Source organism: Centropristis striata, chromosome 9 (genome assembly GCF_030273125.1).
Source record: "Centropristis striata isolate RG_2023a ecotype Rhode Island chromosome 9, C.striata_1.0, whole genome shotgun sequence".
Classification (NCBI taxonomy): Eukaryota; Metazoa; Chordata; class Actinopteri; order Perciformes; family Serranidae; genus Centropristis; species Centropristis striata.
This window is the reverse complement of record NC_081525.1, coordinates 20,416,630-20,435,827: the sequence shown is the minus strand read 5'-3', so window position 1 is coordinate 20,435,827 and position 19,198 is coordinate 20,416,630. Positions and strand designations below refer to the sequence as shown.

General features: G+C 38.4%; 1 protein-coding gene across 1 annotated transcript in view; it reads right to left on the bottom strand.

Annotated features, from left to right (window-relative positions):
* The window catches only part of atp11b (ATPase phospholipid transporting 11B), a 63,491-nt gene that overhangs the window by 18,580 nt on the left and 25,713 nt on the right, over positions 1 to 19,198 (bottom strand). Inside the window, exons 15-29 of the mRNA XM_059340592.1 lie at positions 15,347 to 15,415; positions 15,102 to 15,175; positions 14,655 to 14,758; positions 13,566 to 13,747; positions 11,543 to 11,746; positions 10,074 to 10,227; positions 9,886 to 9,988; positions 9,267 to 9,412; positions 8,928 to 8,987; positions 8,213 to 8,340; positions 6,485 to 6,623; positions 5,919 to 5,942; positions 4,553 to 4,618; positions 3,362 to 3,465; positions 2,210 to 2,375 (exon numbers count right to left, since the gene is read on the bottom strand). Coding sequence (XP_059196575.1) covers positions 2,210 to 2,375; positions 3,362 to 3,465; positions 4,553 to 4,618; positions 5,919 to 5,942; positions 6,485 to 6,623; positions 8,213 to 8,340; positions 8,928 to 8,987; positions 9,267 to 9,412; positions 9,886 to 9,988; positions 10,074 to 10,227; positions 11,543 to 11,746; positions 13,566 to 13,747; positions 14,655 to 14,758; positions 15,102 to 15,175; positions 15,347 to 15,415 — 1,723 coding nt within the window. The remainder of the gene's footprint in view (positions 1 to 2,209; positions 2,376 to 3,361; positions 3,466 to 4,552; positions 4,619 to 5,918; positions 5,943 to 6,484; positions 6,624 to 8,212; positions 8,341 to 8,927; positions 8,988 to 9,266; positions 9,413 to 9,885; positions 9,989 to 10,073; positions 10,228 to 11,542; positions 11,747 to 13,565; positions 13,748 to 14,654; positions 14,759 to 15,101; positions 15,176 to 15,346; positions 15,416 to 19,198) is intronic.

Below are 19,198 nucleotides of genomic sequence, written 5' to 3'. Positions count from 1 at the left end.
GCATATGTCAGAGCTTTTATTATGAAATGTAAGAACAGGTATGTGTAAAGTAATAATGTAATATTTGTGTTCTGTGTGACAATATTACAAAAACAAAAGTTAGAAAAAATACAATGATCTTCAAATGTCCAAATATCTAGACTTCTGCAAATTATTGCTGTGTTAGTAGTATTTTCAAACTAATTGAAGTCAAATTCAATTTAAAATATTACACCGATTCATACACAGATGAAAAAAAAAAACTAATATAGAAATATTGCTTTTGAACAAAGCACTCCAGGAATGTTTTATTGGAATTGATTTTTAGGAGATTTTAAGCCCAGGTCTGAATCAATCTCATCTCCGCTACCTAATTTTGCCCAGCTGGCTCTTGGCTCTGGACAGAGGCTGCAGAGCGATGAAGTCATCACCTATCGCCACACGGTTGGAATACATCTACACCAGGAGAATACACAGAGAGGATAGGAGGAGGAAGAACACACACACAGAGGTTAGAAACCAAGATCACATACACACACCCATTTAAACACACAATTTATACTGTGAGTCACATTCAGAATCTCTCACACACACACACATACACACAGAGACAAAACGGGACAAATGTTAGAGCAGAAACAACAAACACCACATAGGATTAGACAAGGCAGTTCAGTTTTTTTCTGAGGAACAAGAGGAGAGTTTTGAAAGGAGGAAGGAATAAGCTAAAACATAAACAGTCTCCAGCTGGACAAATCAATACACTAACAGCGAAGGTCTGCTGAGAGGTGACCATGCACACTTTGTGTTTATCCGTGTGTGCGTGTGTGTGTGTACTGGATCAAAAAAACGTCATGCGGTGTTGTGTGTATGTGCGCATCTCAACACCATGCTGTTCCTGTAAAGGATTGGGTAAGTCGAAGAAAATAATGAACATTTTCTCTCTGTGTCGAGTTTGAGCTACCTTGACATTTTACTTTATTCTCACCCTCTAGGTTCTCGTCACATTACAGGAAATTTCATTTCCATTTTTGTGATACAAGTAGGAATAAGTGTTAAATCCATCACTGCACACAGAAGACAGGTAAACTACCGGAATGTGTTTAGCCGTCCCTGTGCTATTTGATTACTTTATAATGAGTTTTACTTTAGAGTCTGCAGCCTGCCGAACTTATAGAAAGCCCTCTAAAGCTATATGAATTGCTATTAAGCATTCTTTAGCTAGAACAATTAGTATAATTATCTTATATCTGTAGTAATGGTAATGAACTAGCTAGTGTCCAGTTGGTCCCATGGATTTCATCAAATCCTTTGATTCTACTGCAAAATTAGCCAGTAAAGTTGCCATTATCTGGGATATATACTCTATAAAACTTTAACAGCAGAAAAAAAGTGTCTTGAAAATACTATACAGCTTCACACTTTGCAAAGAAGAGACGCTCAGTTCATTCTCCAGCTAGATTCAGTCCCTCAACGGGGAAATTCAACCTCTGAATTTAACCCACCCTTTTTACAAGCATGATTCTCTAACCTCTAGGCCACGGACTGCTCAGAGATGCTACTATGATGAAAGCTGCTACAGCTTGCAAAGAACACCTGAAGTAAAGAGTTTGACCGGGCCGAGGCCACCTCTTCTGAAGGGTCTCTGCCATTGTTTTGGTCTGCACCTGACTCAATAGCATAATTGCGAAAAACGAACCAGTCAGATTTAACCAGACTGAAAAGCTCTGGTGTGAAACACCCTTATAGTCTTCATCTGACTTATTTCTCTCATCCTACATATAACCTTTTTAATCATGATTTCACCTAAAAAAGAACATTAAACAACAAATATTACAGGATGCTACTCACACATCCAAGATTACCAAAACTAAACTTCTGTTAACACCTGAGAAAACATCTTCCATTCCCAGAGTATCCACAACAGAGTGGTCTCCCAGGAGAAATGGCAGATAGTTCAAAAAGTTTCACGAAGTGAGTTGAGAACTGCTGTGACCAAAATCGCACTGCACTCTGGAGTCAAGCCAGCCAGGTGTAGGGCGTGTGAAACGCAGTGAAACCTCTGGGAAATAAACAGATAAACGCTGGATGAGCCTATTTAAATCCCAGCCAATTTGAAAGAGAGCCTGTACTTTGTACCAGTATAATCCACTTTAGAGGAATTTCTGGACTTCTTTTACAAATGTTCCCAGTCTTCTCTTTTACTTTCTGCCCATTCTCCCCATGTTACCTGACTCTTCTGCGTGCTGGTGGGCTGCAGATGTCGATAGAAGACCTTCTTCACCACATCAGGAAAGAGGCAAGTTATGACGATGATGATGATGGCGAACCAGGCAGAACCGCTGGACAGCAGCTGTACGAATACAAAGTACATGTCCTGGGTGTGGAGGAATGGCCTGGAGGGAGTGGAAGGGACAAAATGGTTACAAACGGCAGAAGAAAGGGCAAAGATAGACATTTTTTATGCCTCTCATAATTGCTAGAAAGGATAAACACGTTTCACTGGCAGATGGAATCTTGCTGATAATTATTAAATTATTAAATTATATTCATTATTAAACAGCACAGAATCTAACGACCTCTGCAGATGGCACACGACAAATACCGATTATGGCGCAATGTTGTCAGGACGGCTCTGAACCATCTGAGTTGACTGGATAGAGTAAAGAAGTAAAGATCGATCTGATCAATCAAACACACCTTCAGATAATTGCTGTGCGGTCTAACAAAGCCTTAGTGATTATTTGATCAGTGAATCTGGTGTAAATCAGCCTGTTCAATTCAAACCTTTATTTTTTCTGTGACCTGCTGCATGGCCACCTCATTTCAATAAATTAGAATATCATAGAAAATGTATTAATGTCAGTTATTAAATTCAAAAAGTGGAAATAACACATTATACAGATCCATTATTTTTTTTTAATTTGATGATGAATGATTATGGTTTACAATTAATGAAGACCTAAAATTCAGTGTCTCAAAACATTTGAATATTACAAAAGACCAATTTTAAAAAGTATGTTTAATATGGAAATGTTGGCCTCTGAAAAGTATGTCCATCTATATGACTCAATACTTGGTTGGGCTATTTGACCTGAACTACTGGAAATTGACTTTTCCATGATATTCTAATGCACCTGTATGTATTTGTATAATGTAATGTAGAGATTAATTAAGACGTGATGGATAGATTTAAATGGTAGAGACCGTGTTACACCATGGCAAAGAATTTTCTGTGTGAAAGCAGTTTCTTTTAAACCTGTTTTTAATCTTGTTGTACTGTGTAGCACTTTGGATTGCTTTTAACAATAAAAAAGTGCTTTCTAAATAAAATGTATGATTATTATTGTCTCGTAAGAACTTTGTAGGAATGTCTTCTTACCAGATGATGCCTCCATAGAAGAGGGAGAAGATGAAATAGAAGGCAATCGAACCCCACGTCACAAAATGGTTCATCCACGTCCAGAAATGAGTCTCTAAAGCAAGCTGATATCACACACATACACAAACACACACATAGGAAGGGGGTGGGGGAAGAAAGCGAGTTGTAAAACACTGAGACCGGGACAGTTAGGGCATCAATAAACCACAGCAATCTGCCTCTGTGCTGTAAAAAAGACCTTGACCCCAACCTGGGACAAATAATTCCCTGTAAATGGCCACTGACATCATCATAACACTTCACAACATGCTATATTTCATCTTGGGACTGAGGCAATACGAATGTGTCCCTGTGGACCAAAACATGTTGCACATCTCTCAGCCAAGGCACACAGTAACTGTCATGTTAAAGCTGCAGTCAGCCATTTGTAAACAGGAGAGGGCGCAAAGACTCAAAAACAAACTCACAAATAAAAAAATAATAATATATTGCTGGCATACGGTCAGGTCATCAATTTGTAAAGGAAAACATGTTTGCAAACATCTCATTTTAAGCTTAATATTGAATTTGGTGGACTGGCTCCACACTTGACCTTTTCCACCAGCCGCTAATTTTTCTTTGGCTGATTTGGAGAATTCGCTGTGTTGTGCTGTGCAGGTATAACTCTGCTTGATTGGACTTGACTCACTTTTGGTACCAGGTCCTTTTCTCCATTTTGTTTTCCACCTCAGACAGTACAGCTCTGACATCATTTTTAACGCAAATGCTTTTGTCACCAGTCAAACGGAGGACCTTCTGCATTTTGTCAGTTGTACAGCATTTATGAGCTGCCATTTTTAAGAAACTTGTTTGAGTAAATACAAAACGTGTTGTCTCGATTGAAAGTAGTAATAGTTTTGCAGTGTTTTAACTCCACCTTCTAGGATCACCTCAGCTTACTTGAAGCCTTACTACCACCTACTATGCATACCAAACACTGCCTACACTAACATTACACTATCATATAAAAATCATACATATTTACAGCAAAATATAAAAGAAAGTACGTTACAACTGTAATTTTTGTATCTTTTTGAAGCTTAACTTAAAATGCATGATAACAACAGTAAAGGATGTGTGGAATAAAAATGAAGTGAAATGTTGAAATATTAGGAAAAATGTTGTGTGAGCAGAAGATTGGGTTCAATTTACCTTTAAGGTGACTGTGATGACCATGACAGTAAAGACCAGCGTTCCAAATGTCCAGTTCCCAAACATCTATAAAACAAACACAAATCTTTTAGTAAAAATGTAAACTATATTACGCAATAACAACAAAACAGTAAAGGTGGCTGTGTTTACATGCATGGACCCAGTTTCTAGCAATATAACAACATGTTAAGATCATGGTCGACCAGTTTATATGCAATTTTGATACCTTGCAAGAGTGAACTAATTAAGTTAATGTTACTCTCTTTGTTCTTTGACACAGTTACTTTATAGGATATTTATTGATTATGTTGCTGGGATAGTATAATATTAGAACAATTCAAAGCACTAATCTGGATAAAAGATGGGAGTCAGGACAGGTGAGTGAAGCTATGCAGTATTGTGCTTCAGTTGTGGGGATCGTCCTCAGTTAACTACATGAGTCGTATTACAGTGCCTATAATAAGGCCTTGCCCTCCGACAGTGTGACTACCGCCAGTAGCTCCACTGCTCTCTATGAGAATCACTCTGCTTGAGCTGTGGGGGGCATTGTTTTGTTGCCAGCCAATTCAGGACCCTGCTGGAGTCTGAACACTCAAAAACAAATAGAGAGGACTAAGATCTATCCACAGAAACACTAAAAGGAGCAGACAGCAATTATAGGCCCCTTTCAGGAGTATTGTTTGTTTTTTTACCAGAATCATTTTCTGCCCTGTTGACCCACGTTGTTAATAAAATACTTGTTGTTTTTCAACAATCTATTTCAATGGGCTTATTTAACCATTGCCGTCTGTTTCAAGCTACTAGTGACGGCTCTGGTAAAAAAATGTATGAACCTTGCACCTTGTCCAGACTTGTCATAATCAAAGTGCGAGCTGACCTTGTTATTATAACATAAACCATATTCAAGTTAGTGGATGCAGCCGGATGAAAATTCTCTCTGCATGTCTGCCTATGAGACAAATCTACAGTATCTAACTGCACAAGATGAGGAAACATTAAACGCCTGCTTGCAATATGTTTATAGATGATGATAAATCTATGTGTGCATTTACATTTATAGTCTGTGAATGTGTTTAAAAAGTACACTAAAATTGAGGGTTATTGATACTGTAGCAAGCAGTGACTGAGGATCAGAATCACCAGAATCAATGAGCCACTGCATATTTTATAACTGTCATCAGACTGCTCATTTCAATGATTAAAACAAAATCTGTCAACATGTAAATATACTGTAGAGTATAGGTGTGAACATATTTTTTTTTTTCTACATCATTAACATGACAAAAATATGTTTCCTAATCATCCTGATAGTCGTCTCATTAACCCCCCAAGGAGATGTGCATTTGACTGCAGAACAGACTCTTACCAGCTGCCTGTTAGCTCGCAAGATCTGAAGACATGCACAGCGTGAAGGCAGAAGGAAAAAAGAGAAATCAACAAAAGATAAAAGAAAAGACAAGCGAGAGAAAGGGAGAGAGCAAACACATTGAGAGCTTTCTGAAATACCAAACTTCAAACAGAGAAACGGACGGCAAAGATATGCCACTGGATAGAAAACGGAAGGAAACAGAAACAGAAGATATGATAACACGATAAGGTCAAATTACTAGAACTTACTCATCAACAAGTGAATACATGCTGGAGACAAACAGACTGTATATAAGGATGTTAAACAAAAAGACAGAATGAGGAAGAGACAGATAAGAAAATAGCGAGATTAAGGGAAGAACTGACTGAAGAAAGACCAGCAGGCAACCAGCCTCATCAATAACAATAAATCATTATAACATGCACACACACATTTATTTCATGTCCTAAAGCAACATTTTCCTAATAGGGCGTTGAAAATCCTCTCAGCAAGACAGTTTATTTTTTTAAGGGATTCTACTATAAACAAACGGTACATCATACACACACAGAGTAAGTACACACCTGCCCATTGCCCATAAGCGTGGTGTCCTCTCCCATCAGTATGTAGGATCCGAAGAAGAAGACGAAGGCATGACAGAAGCCCAAGAGAGTCCAGTACAGGAACGTCCGGAAAGACAGCAGGGAGTTCTTGCTGATGTCCCTGTAGGTTACAAACAGTGTTTCAAATTTCTTAGATGACATATTGCACCGAAGCACACTGTCAAGTTTTACTGTGAAGTTAATAGTCGGTAATTAACAGAGTCATTCAAGAAAATTGTTCCATACATTACAGGCCAATAATATGCTGATGGCAACAAAGCCAAACTATTTGTTGCTTGATCTTACTTAGAATGTGAGAGAAAAATCTTATTAGCCGTCTTACAGCAGTTAAAAATTGTAAATGGAGATGGTGTATTAGGGGTGTTGAAGATAATTGTATAATCGATGCATCGCAATCCAGATGTGGATGATTCTGCATTGATGCAGTGACAGTCCATAATCGATAATCAGACAGATAATGTGGGCAGTAGGCGAGGCCTATACTATTTATTTTGGCTTACAATTCAATTTGCTGTTTAGATATTTTTATGTTAACATTCAGTTATATTGAGGAGTAAACTGCACTAGTATACAAACTTCTTTTTGTCATCATTAATCTTTTTTTTACTACAGTTTGATGCCCTTTTAGTATTAATATCCTAAGTACATCTGCCGTCTGTTCAGACTCAAGTCATGTTTGTGATGTATTCCACATTTAAGATCAGGAATGTCCTTAGAGCAGTAGGAAGTCGTTGGAAATTACAACTCGACGCCAAAAGTTGGCTATACATTCTGTAAAGCACATTAAATAATAAAAATTGAACCCACATTTACCAGCAGTATTTATATATGAAAAAGTAACCATGTGTTGTAATATAAAAAAATCGAGGATGTAACGCATCATGATGCATTGGGGAACCGAATCAAATCGTGAAACCAGTGAAGATGCACAGACCTATGGTGTATACAGGACAAAACACAGAGATTCTTCAAATATATTAAATCTTCCTCCAAAAAGTTAAAGGTTTAGAAGCAAATTTATTAAAATAATTTTATGTCATCACTATCATTATATTCTGACAGGAGTACGTAAGACCGATGATCTGTGAAAAAAAAAAGCAGGCTCCTCTGGCTCTTCCTAGCGATCATAAAAGGCATTTGGCAGAATACACTGCACCTGAAGGGAAACAACCAATCAGAGTGATGTACATAGCAAAGACAGCAGCTCTCTCCAACTCTCATGTTTACTCTCATTTTATCACAGGCTCGGTTGAACTTGTTCATTTCAGCTTGCTTTCTGTCATTGGTTTTCTTTTGTTAGCTTGTCTTTGCCGTGTACACCGTTATTGACAAAATAAGGGATTGGCAGTTTTTTTATTAGTGGCAAAGCTTTGCAAAGCTCCTCCTGAAGCTGCACACTGTAGATGTTGAACTTGACCGAGTGACAAATGTACAAAAGATGGGCACAACGCAGCATGTGTACAAGCAGTGTTTGATACTGTATTAAACACTCCTCCTCTGATTAATTGTTTTTGTTCAGGCACGGTGGACTCTTAAAAATGCATTTAGCATACAATCGGATTTCTTTCCACAGATTATCCGTCTCATTTGCTACTGTCAGGATGTAGTGACAGTTTCAGCTAGTCATTTTTTTAATAAAAGTTACCGATTTAACCTTCTTGTGCACTGACCAATAACATGCAAACTTACCTGTACAGGCCAGGTTTATTTTGCAGTACGTGTGGATGGACCAGCTGTTCAAACAGGCTGTAAACCAGGATGGGCAGCGAGGTGAAGCAGATGTTGTACAGTGTCAAATAAACACTGTCATACAGAGTCTGGAATGGACAGAGACAACGTTTCACTCATCACCAACCTATTAGTTGTAACTGATATACATAACTCCTCTAACTTAACTTAAATCAAGCAGGCTGAGATCTTAATGAGTGCCAGATACACAGGCAAAAAATGTTGGCAGTTATTTCTTAAGGTCTATATAATTTATGTTTTGGACCAAAGTAAGAACCTACATGTTATAGCTTAATAATAATAGTGTGATGAATCATTTAAATTAAGTTCTAAAGCTATGTATGAATAATTGAAGAGTTGAAATTAAAAATGTGAGGTCCACTGTTAAAATGTTACAGCACCTTTAAATGGCTCCAAGCATTAAGTAAAAGTCATGATTTAATCTCCATGAAGTTCTGGCTCGTTGAAAACTTTGAACCTGATGAACTTTATTATTATCATGTCAAAACTCTTGTCATATTGCCTCATTCCAAGATGAGTTGTGGAAAAAGAAACATTCTGTGAAATTTGTAATGCATTCTATGAAGTCAGTGAGTGACTGTGCAACATTAAAACCACAAATAAATTTACAATGACATATGACAGAGTGGAGGGATGGAGAGCTAAAGAGACTTACTTGTTGTGAAAACAGACAGAAGAACTGGTATAAAAACTGGGGCGTGATAAAACACACATTCTAGAAAAGACAGAGTGAAGGAATAAAACATTAAAAACACTGCAGTGAAAGAAGACATGACCAAACACGGCATTGCTGATACATTGTGCATGCATTGCATTTAAATTAAGAAACCAAGATGAGTGAGTCAAGTGTTTTGAAAAGTGCTATATACCCTTATTTATATATCACCAGGGTTGGAACGATTCTCCAAATGCAAATTTTGCTTCAGACATCGATTTTTGAGCCACTGGATTATTATACCCATTCATAAAAACATATGCAAATAAAGTTACTTACCTTGTAGAAAAAGTACTGTACAAGCGTAGCTATTCGAATGTAGTAGAAGTGACCGTGGACCAGCAGAAGTTTAGCCAGGAACTTAAACCTGGCAATTGCATAGTCACTGTTTCTCACGGCCTGACGACCCTCTTTTCCCATGATACCTGGAAAATGCATGCACACACACATACAGGTGCATCTTAATACATTAGAATATAATGAAAAAGTCAATTTTCAGTAGTTCAAGTCAAATAGCCCCAACCAAGTATTGAGTGCATAGATGGACATACTTTTCAGAGGCCAACATTTCCATATTAAACACACTTTTTAAAATTGGTCTTTTGTCATATTCAATTTTTTTGAAACACTGAATTTTAGGTCTTCATTAAATGTAAGCCATAATCATTATAAGTAGAAGAAATTAAATAGATTAAGACATGAAATGTTTCATTCCATGTGTAATGGATCTATATAATGTGTTATTTCCACTTTATGAGTTGAATTAGCGACAAAAGTAAACTTTTCTATGATATTCTAATTTATTGAGATGCACCTCTATATCACACATATACTGTATAGGAGGACAGAGTGCAGATTACACTTTTAGGCTTGGAGGCGACATTGTGTGAGTGTTTACCGATGCCCACGTGAGCTTCCTGTATCATGCTGACATCATTGGCTCCATCCCCAATAGCTAGGGTGATGGGTTTCTCTGGAGAGGTTTTAAAAAGTCGCACCACCTGGACAGAAAAAAGCAGCACTGACATCTGGGCATGAGGGTAGTATATTGTAGTGGTGTGTGTGTGTATGGCAGAGCACCGGTACCTTAGCTTTCTGCAGAGGGGCCATGCGGCAGCACAGCACAGCTGAACAGTTTTTACACACTTCCATAAAGAGCTTCTCGTGTTCCCTCAGCGCTAAAGACAGACTGGCTCCATCCACGACTAACCCGTGCTGTATGACATGGTCCTCCTTTATCCTGGAAAAAAATGGAGGCAAGAGAGTCAGAAAAGGACAGAATTTGAGAGGAGATGGGTATGGTAGGGAAAGGAACAGAAAAAACTAATAGGAACTACTACAACGTCATGCCATATTGGATTTCAGAGTTAGTCCATTAACCACATTATTGTGTTACTAGCGATGTTAAGATTCACCGACATAAGCGCACCAATTAAAAAAGTATACACCGTATAAAATTTTGAAAGACTCAAGATGCATCATTTCAAACATCTGTGCATCAGTAAATCCTATTTATTTATATTGTTGGTGAAGAAGCTATGCCTTTATTATTTTGAAATCTGACCAATACTTTCATATTCTAAACAGGAAGGAGAGAGAGAAGTTGTTCTGCACTGCTCACACTGACATTTTGGAGGTCATCGATTCATGAAAGCCTCTAATAGAAGGACAACTGACAGAAGGTCCATTTTTGGCAATGCAGGAGACCGAGACACCGTGAGATGCAGTGGTATAACAAATGACTCAAGTAAAAGCCAAAATTACCATTTGAGTAACAAACTTAAGTAAAAGCACTGAGGATTCTCACTGATTATGATATATTACCAGAATTTATGTTAATATATAATGCAAGCTGCTTACAAACACTGAAATTTCCTGTTTGCTTAAGGCCTAAAAAAGTTAAATTGCATAGCATCATATTTTTTGCATCATGTCAAATTGCATTTTATAGATGCCATGTTTAATACACAAATGTCCACTTTTATATAGCAAGCTAGAATTGTAAAGATTCATCACTTCAAAAGCACTTTTGAGCTCTGACACCTCAAGCCTTTTTTGTTGATGAAGATATCTTGTTGGACCCAAATATGGAATTTAAAAATTTAGGTCCAGTAAACAAGCATACAATCTAACACCACAATACAATCACCATAGCAATGGCTGTCCCTTCTTGCCCATGACCTTTATCAAAGTATCCAAAGCAAGTCCACCTCTTCTGATTTGTATGCTGCATCTTATAAAACGGCAGCATTTTCAGCGTGCCTACTTTTAAATTTTACATAGAAACTTTTGAATTTCAGGAATCTGCTCTCTATTAAAAAAAAAAAGTGAATATCGTCCAGTTTTATAATCATAAAAACATGAGAACTAGTTCAGATCCAGACAGTTTTAACAGTAATGCACCAATCAAATGGATGTTATTGAATTCAAACCAAACTCTAATAAACTAATAGTGAAAGAGCTCCTATGTTATCAGAAAACAGGGCTTCAAGATGCATTTTAAGATGTACTGTGCATATTTTACATTAAAACATTGAAATCACTATCACACTCACCTCCTGGCCAGTCTGCGGAGCTGCTCAGCACACTCGTTATCAGAACGCTGTTGCAGAAGCTCCAGGATGTTCATGGTTCTGTGGAAGTGGCCACAGGACAGGCTGACGCTGACTGCTGTCTCATGTTTGTCCCCTGTCAGCACCCAAACTTTGATCCCTGCCAGCCGCAGAGCCTCGATGGTCTCCTGGACTTTGTCTTGGAGTCTGAGAGAGACAAGGGAGAGAAAATATATAACCCATGCATTTTTTAGATGTACTGTATATGCAAAGCCTCCAGTAATCCCTATATATAATTATATTAGAGCAACACCAACGTAACAGATAGCTAAAGAGAAGTTTTAGACGTGTGGTGTATGAGGTGATGAAGGTAGCTGGCATGTAAATGAGGTGTTTTAATGCTGTGGTTGTAATGTGGTCAAGCCACGTGGGCTTGTGAGTAATTCAATACACCTATGTGGGGATTGGCAAGAATTTGACATGTCTTAAAGGGATAGTTGTTTTTTTTTTTTAAGTGTGGTTGCATGAGGTACTTATCCATAATCAGTGGTGTATAACCTAGTAGATAGTGGTCAGAACTCCACTAGTTTGGAGATGTTTGTGGTATTGTGTCACTTTGGTGCTTTAAAGAGTTAGTTTGGATTCACCAAAGTCACAAAGAAAACACAAACAAACCAATTGATTGGGACAGCAGCAGACCAGCAATTTCTTTAAATGTGTCTAACAGCAAGGTAGAGTAGTGAAAATATTCTTAACATACACTGTTTTGTAGGTGGGTCTTTTGTTATAGTTGGCTAAAATCTGTTTTGCTGCTGCTCCCTTCCATAGCAGTACATTGTTTAGCTTCTATGCCTGTACTGCTGCTTGCTTCTTCAAACTGGGGGCGTCAACGCTAGGTTAAACACTGACTATAGATAAGTAAGTCATAAGTAAGGCATCCATGGGTGCATGTTATCCACGTCCGATGAGAGGAAGACGAGTTACTGATTTCTTAAAGAATACTTATCACATTTCTAACAACAGTTAATACTCCTTAAGATGTATAATATACAATTAATATGATCTAATATGACCATGCCTGTCAGTGTAAATATATTCATTTTAGGCTCAAAACAGGGATAAACTCTAGTCTCGTCTTCCATAATAGAGAAGATCCTTTGATTCTGACCATGTGTGCCTGAGGAGGAATTCATTCCAGATACAGAAACAGAGCAGCAGAAAGAATAGAGAGAGGAAGAGATAAATGGAGAGGGAGAACAGAGAGGCTTATGTGAGGAGCAGATGGCGAGCGGATGCAAACACATATCAGAATTCATTTTCAAAGAGGCTCAGTGAGGTGACGTCTCTTTCTCCCTGCTGACTATACATTGTTGGAGATTCTCAGTGTCCCACTGTGTTTATCTGTCTGTTCCCGGCCATTTGTTTCTCACTGTTTTATAATGCCCTAGTTTTTCTTAAATGTCGAACACACACACATACATCCAATAGTTGTTGAGATATTTTAGTCTGGACCATCAGACCAACATTGCCATCCATACAGCCATGATGCTCATGTGGCTTGAAAAGCACAGGAAGTACTAAAACCTCAATCTGATGCCACATTGCATAGATGTTGTTAAAGCTAACCATGCAGAAATAAAACATATGTTTTATTTAAACAGGAACTATATGTTATGTAGTCACGGCCAGCGGCAACACGATAAAAAAAAAGTGAGTTACATAATTTGACATCATACTGTATGTTGAATATCATCGTAATTGGGCAGTTGAAGTGGCTGTACTGTACTCGCAAGCCAGCAAATCTTGATTCAGAGCGATCTTCTTCCTATGATTGCATCAGTTAATTTACATTGCACATAAACAACATCCAACACTACACTCTGCAACTGCTTTCTGTCTGGATTGTACTGAAAACATGTAAAGATTTCAACTTGACATGAAAGACGTCATATGCATAAGGGGATGAGACCTGATTTTCAGCAGGGACAACACCAATATATTTAAATGTATTTGTTAGTCTCCGTACTTGTCCTCAACCCCCGTTGCTCCCAGCAGATGCAGGTCTCTCTCGATGTAGCTGAAGGCCTCCTGCAGTCTCTCCTCCCTCTGCTGAAGCGCGGTGCGGGCAGCATTCAGACGCCCGTCCACTTCAATGTACTCCTCTGGGCTGAAATGGCGACATGCCACAACCAAGGTCCGTAAACCTTTCTGCAGTGGGAGAACGAGGTTGGATAGGGAAAAAACAGGAGAAATTAGACAAAATGTACAAATTATGAAATGAAGAGGAGAAGAGGATAACAAAAAAAGTAAAAAGAAAGAGGTTATGATATAAATCGTTTATGTAAAAATGCAAGAACAATTTTGAGGCATAAATGTGAGTAAGTCTCGAAGATTCGGATAGGAGAAGAAGAGAAGGAAAGCGAGTCAAATGTAAGTAGAGAGAGAAGAGAAAAGCAAATTATCAAAGCTTGGCTTTAAATCACGGAACCAGCCTGAGGGGTAGACGACCACAAATCAACCCAGTCCAGAGCACTGACTCCTGGGTACTGACGTCCAATGACATGATGTGGGGGCTGGATATGTGTATGCGTGTTTGTTGTGGTGAAGAATTTATAGTCGAATGGGAACACAGAGCAATGGAGCCAAAAGTAATCAGTTCAGTGTTGGAAAATGCCAGATCTACCCACACAGAGACACGCAATTCTCAACATATGGATCAAAAGGCATTTCAGAGTCGGATATTTGAAGGTTTCATGATAAAGATTGAAGAGGAATTATTCTGGAAAGAAATTCTCTGACATAAATGTGGTGTATAAGGGTATGTTCGATGTGTCGTAAATATCTGTCCTCTTTCATTTGAGAAAAAGGTAAATATTTATAGTGATATCAACTCAGCAGACTGTTGTTTGTGAGTAACTACAAAATAAAGCACATTTAAAAGACTAAGATATGATCGAGTGAAAGCAAACATATCTGTGTAACTGCAGATTGTCTGTGCATTCAGAGAAAATGTTCTGCAACAAATGTGATGTGTTTGTTTGTTGACCACTACCAACTGAATGGTATTGTAATATAAATAAATAAATAAATATATACTTTTTTTTTAATTTCTCACCAAGGCAAATTCATCAACGTGCAGTCTCGTCTTTTCGATTTCACCACTGGAAGTAAAAGGCAAGATGGCCGACTCTGCGCCCTTGGTGAACAGCACATTGCCTCCTTGAAAGTCAACACAGCAGGAAAATAGCAAATTTGGTTAACATATGGAAATATGTATATAAACACCCTGAGAACACACAATGAATACAATGAAAAAAATGTCCAAATGTTTTTGGACAAAAAAATTTGTCCAAAAAAATGTTTACGTCTTAACCACTGCGTCAAACCTTTTTAATGTATGTTTAATTTCACTCTTTTTTTGTTTAATTGGCTTTTTTATAGCTCTAGTCTGCTGTTTCACCATAAGATCAATTTGTCTTTTGTCAAGCATTAATCGTTAGATGCTGTAGTCAATATATGGTCAATTATGCTAAAATGACTGCATATTTTAAGGAGGACTTACCTGAGGGAGTCTGCAGTATGACGCTCATCCTTCTGCGGTTTGCATCAAACTCTAACACATGGAGTAGTTTATATCTGAGAGAGCAAAGACACACACTGGTGTTAACCTGATTTTGGGCTCAAAGGACTGATGTGATCATTTCATTTTCAATGCCAACTCACACCACTTTTCTGTCTGCAGCCAAACTGTCATGTTTTAATTGCTTGGGTATTTGTAGTTCAAGAGATTTACAGGGTTAGACGTACCTCTCTGACTTGCCAAATGTCTTGATCTCCATGATATCTCCACTGCAGCGAGTGAAGGCAACTCCGATCCTGAGGAAAAACAGACAGCAGTTAAAGCTGAATTCTTTGGAGAGTGGCCATTTTGACCTTTTAATACTGGGTAAAAACCCAATTTGAAGGATGGAAGGTTTATGAAGGTATTTGGGCCTGTAAAAGATAAAAACATTTTTTACTTTCAGCTATAGCCCTCCCCTCGGGCTATTCAGAGCCCTATTTTAACGACAAGTGCAATGTGGTAGGTCTCCAAGCGCGCATACTATTTTGGTTGATGTATGTGCAGCAGTGCGAAGAGCAAAAGGTCTAGGTGAGGTGTTCCAGTCAGCCAGTCACATTACTGGTCTCATTATTCTCACCAATCACAGTGAAGCATGACAACAACAGATCAACAACTGGAAAGATGCATCTTTACTAAAATTATATTGCAGTCTTGGTGGTGCAGAATAAAACGTAGTGATCAAATCTGCAGCCAAAGGCATATGGTTCAGATTTTGATCATTTGTACAATCATAAAAATAGACAATAAAAAATGTCGATAAAGCCACTTATGTGACGCCATGAGTCCACTGCTATTTCAGTTTTACTTCATTTCACATTGTAAATGGTTACATCATACATCGTGAATTGAATTGTTCACACAGTATATTGGAAAGCAGCTGTGACCAACAGATACTGTACGAATTACTCTATTAATTTAATTGCAGACTGCTCGACCCGCATTCAAGTTAAAATGGCTTACTTACGTTTTATTATATGACTGCAGTAAATCCTAGTATTTACCACAGGCTGGTGGTGAAGTGAAACCAACATGGTTTCTGAGATGTTTCTGAGATGAGAGTCCTAAGCAAGACCAAGTTTCCACCAAAATACCAACTACTTGCTTTGCACTGCCTAATTATTTTCTGTTTGCACCTCTCCTCCCACCTTTTTTTAGGGAAAGCACTTTTCAAGGTCAGGACAACACTAAACGGTGGGAGCACAGTTTGTGTTGGCAATTGCCATGAAAATGAAGCCCCCAATCAATCTTTCATTCATCCAGTTATTAATCTTCCTCAGGGTCATGGAGGGATGGTGCTGACAATTTACTGCATGCGTTAGCTATATATTGGGAAAAGGTGGGACATCCTACAGAAATGCAGGTGAACTAATAGGTGACCAAGACTCCAAACGGGGTGAAAGTTTTTCTCGTTGTAAAGTCACTTAACAATCAGGTATTGTACCAGATTGGGTACAAAGATTCACCAATATGGCGGCCTATATAATCAATAGCTAAGCATTTAAATAAAGAAGAATAAAACCAAAATTGCTAAACAGTAATGTATGTTCAGTATCAGTCGTTTGCTGACCATTTAAATAGAAATAGCTATATTACACAATTTCTAATCATCCAAAGCATAATTTTCTGTATAATATGTTCTGTGAAAAAGTTTTCATATCTGTGCTTATTAGAAAATATAAACGTTGATACCAATATGTCTGTGACCAATAAATTAGTTGGGCTCTAAATGTAATCCCAATATGTTTTGTGTTATCTGACCAATGGTGCTGTAAGTTAAGTGTTATAGTTGCGAGTGATTATTGAGGTTATGGCTCCAACTGTGTCTCCTTTCGGTTTAAATCACCACAGATAGGCTGTCTGCGACTCAATGGAGCATGAAGGCACTGGGTCATGGGTGCAGCCCCTCACTGCTCGACATAATTAAATTTGATGGTATGAAAACTGCACAGGCCAGGATCACTGACTCCATGTATCATGAAGTTCTGTAATACAACACAGTCTGATCATCCATTATCCATAGGTGTGTTGTAGAATTGGAGGAGTGTTGTAGCTCCCTTCCTTATCAAACTGGTATAGTAGATTCTAGTCACTTTCTATTGATGTATTTTCCCCTTCTGAGCCATTTTCCACACAGACATGCTCGAGGGTTTTCAACCACTCCCGGATGCCTGTTGTATATTTCCGTGACAATAAAATGAACAAGCGAGTAAGTGCCACTTTTTTATTTGGCCTGCAGTCCGACCCCCACAAGTATTTCAATGTCCCTCAGTAGCTGACACAGCCAGAACAGGTAGTGCAGTAAGTAGAATTAAACATTGTGTCGACAGGCAGCATTCATATTGGTGCCACGGTCAAGAAATTGTATATATATATTTATGACCATGGATTTTTGGCTAAACTAAAGCCCAAACTCTTCTCTTGAACCTACAGTAGCCTCTCTAGAAAAAAAAAACTTGACATAACACATAACCAATAGCCTTCACAAGTTTTGGGCACAATGACAATGAAGTAATGACTTGAATTGACACATTTCCTGGGTTGTAACAATCACAAACTCATGCAATGTGGTGAAAATGGAAGTACTGTATAACACCTCAATACACATTATGATTGGGGCACTTATTTCCTTAGATCCTTCTCTCACACTGAACTTTCACTGACTATTTTATTTCTAGGTTCCATTCAAAGGCAGCCAGAGATGAGGAATTATTGATTTCACATAATAAATGAATATAGAGATATTAAGAAATAAACGCTGACATTTAAGGGTTGAAATGATGTTCCTTAATCATGTGTAGTTTATAAGGTAGTGGTGTTATTACTGGGTTATGTTTTCATAGTTTCTGATCTTTTAAAAAAGATGCATTATTCACTTCTGCTGTAGCATACAAGGTTGCATCAAGACAAACTTTCACAAACAATGTCAATGACAGAAAACCAAAATAATCAAAAATATTTAAGTTCTTTGAAAATGACAAACACCATCAACCTGGTGGCTGATGCAGATGCTGCATCTGGACTGCCTGAGAAGCACACAAGCAGTTGATGTATTGGAAACACTGCAGCTTCTTCAAGCAACAGGTGTGTGGCCAACCTTGATTTCAGTCATATAAATAACAATAACTGTCACTGCAGGATAAAGAGATAACAGATTCAGGTCCATAAATCTCCCACAAGTCAAAACAATCTCTGCTCCCCCTACAAAGTCATGCAGACACAATCAAGGTTTGAAAATCAACAGTGGCCGAACACCAAGTACAAAATGCCAGTACTACAACCAAAGGAATATAGCTTCTTTGAATTTTCTGTGTTTTTAATTAGTCATAGAGCACAACTGCTCATAAATATGTGAGACGTATCAAATGGCTTTCAGTGGTGATGGTTGGTGGACATAGTGGGGCTAAAAGGCTGGAGCACCTTCGCACAAATCAATTAGTTTAGCTGGGTCTTCAATAGAGTTGTTCCGATTCCGATACCAGTATCGGAAATGGCTCCGATAATGCCGAAAATGCTGGCATAGGAATCCGCGATTACTGGAGTCCAGGCACCGATCCGATACCACGTAATTTATTAAATGAGCTCTTAAACAGTGGCGCTGTGCTGCAACCTGCAGCTGCTGTTTTGGAGGAACGAGGAGGAATTGATTACATAACACAGACACAACAGACACACACGTGTGCCAAAGCAGGTTGACGCGAGGCTTTGAGCTAAGCTAAGTAGCACTATCATGTCAGTGGTGTGGCAATATTTCACACTGGAATCTCCCACCAGCATGCGCGCAGATACCACTAGGGACGGGGGGGATATGTCCCCCCCCCAGATTCAAAGTGATCCCGATTCGTCCCCCCTATTTTCAGCGACAAACATAGTCGGTAAAACAGAGGAGTAATGTTCCGTTAGTTATACTATTTACATTGCAGCGCACATAGAAAGTCAGGTGGCTAATAGTGCGTTCTAGGTCTATACGACTTTTTTCACGACAATTTTCAATGTTGTTCCGAGCTCCAAGTTTCGACTTTCAAGTTCTGAAAAAAAAA